The 7,483-nt window shown below is 38.7% G+C and overlaps 1 protein-coding gene across 1 annotated transcript in view; it reads right to left on the bottom strand.

Annotated features, from left to right (window-relative positions):
* Positions 1-7,138, bottom strand: part of FAM13A (family with sequence similarity 13 member A) — a 264,125-nt gene extending 256,987 nt beyond the window's left edge. The window contains exons 1-2 of the mRNA XM_012805358.2: positions 7,104-7,138; positions 6,097-6,147 (exon numbers count right to left, since the gene is read on the bottom strand). Of these exons, the coding sequence (XP_012660812.2) occupies positions 6,097-6,123 (27 nt within the window). The 5' untranslated portion in view covers positions 6,124-6,147; positions 7,104-7,138. The remainder of the gene's footprint in view (positions 1-6,096; positions 6,148-7,103) is intronic.
* Between the last annotated feature and the right edge of the window lie 345 nt (positions 7,139-7,483).

The raw sequence follows: 7,483 nt of genomic DNA, 5'->3' as shown, positions 1-7,483 counted from the left end.
GAGCTGAGGCACTGAGCCATGACTTACCAATTATGTTTTGTGCAAACATTAATTTAACAACTAGTATAGGGCTAGCCCTGAGAAAGAAGCAAAAGATTCAAATAAGACGTGTTACTTTTTATCCAAATTTTATAGTCTGCTAGTGAGACAGACAAATAAATAGACAATGTCAGGGACATTTAACAAATAGTCAAATAGTCAAATACTACTTATCTACTCTCAAAATAGCTCACTGTTCATTAATGACTAATATCAGAGTACAGTGACAAAAACCAAGACTTGCCATGTCTTCAAGTCTCCAAACAAAGCCTATGTATCTTCTACAATTCCAAATAAAAAGAACAGATTTTTACAAAAATAAAGATATTCATCATGGCATTTAGAAAACCTAACTGTAGTCTATGTGGGATGAATTTGATACCAAACTAGGACCTACAAAGAAAATAACTAGGATGGTTTTGAAACTTGAACTTATGTATTTTTTTGTTGTATTATTTCAGAAAATTTGATTCTGTTCAATAGAGAACAAGAGAAAACAAAGAGGAGGACAGATACAACAATGCATAGATTATACACCGGGAAGTAGCTTAGGAGACTGTCTTGGTCTGTTCAGGGTTCTATTACAAAATATAAACTGGATGTGCTTATAAACAACAGAAGCTTATTTCACATAGTTCTGGAGTCCGGGAAGTCCAAAATCTAAGGGGTCTACAGATTCGGCACCTGGGGCAACTGCAAAGTAAGAGACCAGAGTGTGGCGGAGCACAACTCAAGATGTGAGAAGTTGTGAGGAAGTACTGGGGACCATTTTCGGAGGTCCTCTGGGCACCAAGGACAGCAGCCCTGCCTCTGGAACTGCTCTGTCTTCAGGGCCTATGCACTCTGGGCCTGTGATGGGAGTGACAGTTCTAATGATTTCTAAATTGTCTTCATGATTATTCTTCCATTATCTTGGAGAACAGTTCCTGCCTTCTGCTGAGATGGTTGATCCATACTAATTTCCTTATCAAAGGATGGCTCCGCCACACTTTTGGTGACCCTATCCCAAACCCCCTTCAACCAGTTGCCTCACTCTTTACCATATGGATAGGCTGAAAAATTTCCAGGCCTTTTTCTGCTTCCTTTCTGATTAACACTTCTATCTTTAAGTAATTTCTCTCTTCTTACATTTAACTACAAGTAATCAGAAGAAATCAAATCTCTCTTTCAACATTTTACCTGGAAATTACTTCAGTTAAATATCTAATTTTATCATTCACAGGTTATACCTTCCATGGAACACTAGAACACAAACATGCGTCCATCGAGTTTTTCCTACTTGATGGTAAGAATCATGTTTGCTCCAGTTTCCAATAACATGTTCCTCATTTCCATCTGAGATCTCACCAAAATAGCCATCACCATCCACATCGCTACCGACATCTGTTCAGGATTATTTAGATAATCTCTTAAAAGATTGAGACTTTCTCTGATCTCCCTTTTTTCTTCCTGAACTCTCACAAAAATTGCCCGTTGTAGTCCATTCATAACAATGTAAGCTTTTTCTACTATGCACCTCAAAATTATTCTGGCCCCTACCCAATTCCAAAGTTTCTTCCATATTTTTCGGTGTTAGAGCAGTGCCCCTAGTTCTCAGTACCAATTTCTGTCTTAGTCTGTTTGGGCTTCTATATGAAATTGCCATAAATTGGCTGTCTTGTGAACAACAGAAATTTATTTCTCGCAGTTTTGGAGGCTGGGAAGTCCAAGATCAAGGTGTCAGCAGATCCCGGGGAGCACCCAGTCCTGGTTCATAGATAGCTATCTTTTTGTTGTGCACTCACCCCTGCAGAAGAGTTAGACTCTGGTCTCTTCAGTTCCTTATGCGGGTACTAATACCATTCATAAGTTCTCTGTCTGGATGACCTAATCACCTCCCAAAGGCTATACCTCCAAATACCATTTGGGAATTAGGTTTCAACATATGAATTTCAGAGGGACACAGATATTCAGTCTATGGCAGAAACATATTTGATATAAAAATGAAGTACAGATAGAAGGACCAAGTAAGTGTCCAACATTTACAAGGTATCAAATATTCCTCCCTTAAATTGGTCACCCAGTTATTTTACCCATTTTGGCCCCCTGGGTTCTCTGCCTGAGATATTACTATGCAGATAAAACTCACAGCTATACAGTAGTATCATAAAATTACAATTATACTCATGCCTATTTGTCCCTGATGACAGAGCAGACTACATTAGTTCCAAATTATTGCATCTGCTGTGCCCCTTATTCATACTCAATACTGGGTCCTCAAAAATACACCATAATCAGGGAAGGCTGAAGTAGCAGAGAAGGGGAGAAGGCCAGAACATAAAAACATTAAGTAACACAGAATTCGGGAAGTGTGGTGGTTTCCTCCCATTTCCCTGTGAAGTAGGTGAACTTACCCCATCCTTCTCCTCTTGCTTCTTGTATGTTAAGTTGATTCCATAAATTCTGTGACTGGAATATTTTAATTTGGTACATGACCTTTCTGTAACATGACCATACGTTCCTGCTTGTACTCTAGGATATGTGGAAATGTGGGAGGTCGTTGATAGGACCAGGTGGTAAGGAACAGAACTAGAGGCCTCCAGCTTAAACAGAATGGCCTAGAATGCCCTTGAAATTGACAGCACAATAAGAACTACAGCTAAATCAGGAGGGGTAGAATATTAAGACCTGTTAAGATCAAGGGAACTGATCCACAAATTCACTAGTCACAGATTTGATACCTGAACTCACCCACAAATCACAACACCCAGAGTATAAAAATCTACACACATGCTTTCTTCCTGAGGTGCATGTACACATTTTTCCTTATCCACTAGTCATGCAAACTACCACTGTAGCTCAACTCTTTAATATGCCCAGATGCCATCCTGGATAGAAGAGGTACATGTACACATCTTTCCTTATCCACGAGGTTGTGCAAACTACCATTTGTAGCTCAACTCCTTAACACGCCCAGATGCCATCCTGGATAGAACAGGAGGGGCAGAAAGTCTCAGGACTCAGAAAGACTCAGGATTCACCTGAGAGGACCAGAGTCCTCCATTTGTGACAATTAAAACTAGAAGAGAGTAAGATCATGTCATCTCTAAGTGGCAAGTATAACTTCCCACTCTGCCTGGGGATAGGTAGTTTAGTGAAGAAAAACAAGTTTGTTATAGGACAACAGCTACATTTTCTCTGTATATACAAATGGTAATGTAGGCAAATTGTGAGCCCATTACAGTAGTTCTAGCAACAAAATTCCAAACATTATCAACACAGGAAAGAGTTAAATAAAAGGAACGAGGAAGAGAAAGTGGGTTAGACCATGGACACAGAACCAATCTGTGTCCCATACCAACAGTGCATAAACACACACAGACATGTGCACAGGTACACACATGCTATGCTACAACTCTTGAAACACATACAGATATCTAGTACTCATTATTTTGTGTGATGAGTGACTATTTCAGTAGCAGGATTCTTGACCAGCTGCTACACATAAGATGAGTTTAAGTTGAGAAGTCTGAATTGTTGGAGATCAGAAAATGATATCCTCAAATATGGCACTTTGGCATCCTGGGTGCTTTGAATTAAAAAGCTTTTAGAAATAAGCCTCAGAATTGAGGTCTCGGACACTTCCCTATGCTTCCTCCCCCTTCTGATTTTCCTTCTCTCCTGAACACTAGGAAGGACTCTCCCTTGTAATTTTCTTACCTGACTAAGGAAATGTCTTTCCAGAGGAAATGTGATAGTCTTAAGACCTCCTCACTAGGAATCTCATCAAACAACAGGAGAGGATTAACCATCAGAGAAGAGATTAAAAATTGTCCTTGCAGACAGACAGACAGACTTTCATCTATTCTTCTGAGGGCAGGTAGCTCTAAGAGATTACCTGGGAGACTTTATCTGCATTCTTTTGTTTACAGTGAAATATTATCCCTCACCTTCCCCAGAGCTCAGAGGAACTTTGTCCCAGGCCATCCCTCTTTGGGCCCATTTATTCTCCTTCAAAATTATTTACTACTTCTTTAAAATTATCTACAGTCCTCAACTTCCCTCTCAGCTGTGAAGAGGGTATTTAAGCCTCAATCATCTGGCCCTTCTTTGAGTCTATGTGGGATTCACGTGTCCACGTGAATATTAAAACATTTGTAAGCCTTTTTTTCCTATTAATCTATTGGCAGTCAATTTCAGGGAACTTTCAGAAAGAGTAGAAAAGAAGTTTTTCCTTTGCCCTGACATGATCCAAAAAGTATGTATGAATGTGTGGCTTAATTCTCAATTTTCGGCCAGAATATTAAAAATTCTCTAAAAGCTACCTTTTCCCAGACATGCTACGCTGCAACCCTTGAAACCTTAAGCATTTCCTCCTGCAGTAAAACTGGGACAAAGCACAGTAAAAACCACCCTTAAGCTGAAGGGTAGAGATGACTAAGAATTATTCAACCACCAGAGTGAGTAATTTCTTAAACTGTGATTTTTATGTCAACCTTAAATAAAGTCGTGCTCGTGTTTTGGATATAAATTAAGGAAAATTATGAAGCTTCATACATGAGTCAGCATGCCTTTCAATCAAGATGGAGATCAATGTATTGTAGGCCCAGGGCAAGCCATAAGGCTCTAATCAGATAGTTAGAGATGACTACAGCCCTGCCAGACAAATAGATTATGTTGCTGCCTCCTTCTCCACATTTTCAGTTCTTTTTTATAAAGCTACAAAAGCAGAAGACTTGTCTTTGTAATAAAATACAAAAAAAAAAAAATCAGTATTTTACACATAAATAAGTCAGATTTTGAAGGAAACTCTTTGAAGTGATAAAAAGATAACCATCTGAAACCCTGGATGCGACCAGCCTCAGGGGTAAGAGGCAGACACAGATTGGCACACAGGATGCTGAAAAGTTCTGAGCCTGGGAGTGAGGAAGTCATCCTCCAGTTTTATTGAGAACATTTAATCTGTGGGGATGGCCCTCCATCTGGTGACCATTCAGTGTCTCTGTGTCAAAAATTGCCCAGATACATCTAGATATTTCAGGATGCCACCATGTATCACAACTATACCAAACTACACCTCTTTCTAAAACTCAAAACAAGCAAAAAACAAGTGAACACTGAATGAGTCATTAAGGTAAAAATAAAGAAGGTATTTCTCATTTAGTACATCGAGGGACAAATAAAATGGCCCCATGGAACACAATATCAACTTGAAATATACATATACATATATATATATAAATGTATGTATTTCCTATGTAGTGAAATAAACTTTTAAATTACAGCATTCTGTAAATTACATAATTTACAGTTATCATGAAAGTTTTTTCTTTTTTTTGCAGTTTTTGGTAGGGCTGTGTTTGAACCCACCACCTCTAGAATATGGGGCTGGTGGCCTACTCCTTTGAGCCACAAGCACTGCCCTCATAAAAGGTTTTATAAAAGCATCAGAATTATTTGGAAATTCATGAATTTCCTTCCTAGAAATATGCACATTTTCCGATAGATCTCATATCAGTGTTGTTTCTTGATGTCACTGTATTATAACAACCAGAAATTTCCACATTTGATTGAGGATTCCCAAATAGATAAACCAAGCTTTTCCACCATTAGTTTCAGTAACTATGCGAAAAGAGAAATTCTAGAATTACTAAAAATAAGAATAGGAAATAGAAAAATGTCATACATATATTCAATGGTTATTTCAATTCTTTCTCAAGCTAGTCACAAGATTTTTCCAGTAACTACAATTAAGCATTCATATTTAACTCTTTAGGAACAAATAATGAAGCCGGCACCATCAGTGTGCTCTACTTTAAATCAAGTTGACTTAACCAAATGCGGGGGGCATGCCACCTTCCTGCACCTTTTTGGGAAACTGAAGAGCACAAAAACACTGAATGTTATCCCAAATCATGTTTAATACTCATTTGAATAGTTAGGGATTTGAGTAACAGATCTTAGCCCACCTTCCTAGGAAGGAAAAAAAAAGTTACCCAAACATCTCATGAAATCAAGGAGGGCAAAGGCCTGTCCTAAAAACTGACAGTCTCAAGACAGGAGAAGGGCTGTACTTACACAGATGGTCAGAGCTCCTGCCCCCATTCTCTCAGGAAGTGTCTGGAAGAACTGATGAAGACAAGACGAAAACATTCAAAGGACAGCAAAACACTAAAATTCCATTCAGCCGATACGCTTTGATTTTAAAAACAGCCTCCAACCCACAGGCCCAGCCGTGAGCTCAGAGCAGCTCCTAACGTTTTAGGAAGTCTGATTTTGCTTCTTGTTCTGCTAAACCCACATGGCTGGGAGGACTGCCTGGAGTTGAAATTTGATCCGCTGCCTCGGCTTGGCAAGTAGTGGGAGTCATGTGACAACAGGTCTTAAGTCGCTGACATCTTTTTCTTAAACCTGACTTTCCAGATCCCACAGGTGGGCTGCTGCAGCTCAGGGGACCGCCAGCCACCTGGTGGTATTCATTAACACGACTAACAGTGCATAAAGGAAAGTATAAACTCACTTCCTGATCACTACGCGGCTCTAAGAAAAATTTCCAGGTTCAAGCTCAGATTTAAATCTGCAGGCACATTTCCTCATTTTTCTGAGGCCGTTTTCTCTTCTACTCACCCCTAGAAACCACCTAAATTCTACTAGAATTTTCTTCCTTCCATCCTTATTCTAGCAGAATTAAATGAAAATGCTGTGCTTGATGCAGCTGTTACTGCTTCTAAGTACTTTCAAGTTATCTCATGCACATATACGACGATACATATAAATGGCACACTAGCAATCTGCAAAATCAGCCTCTAACCCATCTTTCAATAACTTTCTACTCTATGTACTGTGTCATTAGCAAATGTGATAGATTTTACAATTTCCAAATAATTGAACTGATAGCTATAATCTCCATTTCGGAGGCAAGCCAGAAGGAAACTATCCTATTTTTATTTTTATAACCAATTTTTCTGCCAATTTTCAATATATTTGGCATGCTTAGAGTACGCTGATTAGATATGACACGTAAAGTGTCATTTGCCTCAACTTTAAAAAACATAATATACCAATACCAAAGTCATAAGTTATACCTGAAAGAGGAAAGCAAATTCAGCTCCCAATTCTTCCTTCACATCTAATATTCCATGTTCATCTATAGCCAAGCAGCAACACCTGCAGCAGAGCCAAGACACAATCATGTTAAGCAAACCGCAGGACCAAGTACATTTTATTTCTATTTATACCTGTAAAACATTGAATAACACAATCCAAATTATCATAGAAGGGAATGCAGTTGGGATAATGAATACGATCTCCATTCACAAAAAAAGTCTCTATCTTTACATAGATTTTTATACTTCCCATTCAATCATTAGAACCTGGGCTGATTACTAAAGAACAACATCAAAATAGGACCTTTCCTAGTACTTAAAAAATGTGTCCTCTTTTTCAGATAATACTGGTATTGCAG

This window comes from Otolemur garnettii, unplaced genomic scaffold (assembly GCF_000181295.1).
Source record: "Otolemur garnettii isolate 467f Iridium unplaced genomic scaffold, OtoGar3 scaffold00039, whole genome shotgun sequence".
Taxonomy (NCBI): Eukaryota; Metazoa; Chordata; class Mammalia; order Primates; family Galagidae; genus Otolemur; species Otolemur garnettii.
The sequence above is the reverse complement of the archived record's forward strand: the minus strand, read 5'-3'. Positions and strand labels throughout refer to the sequence as shown.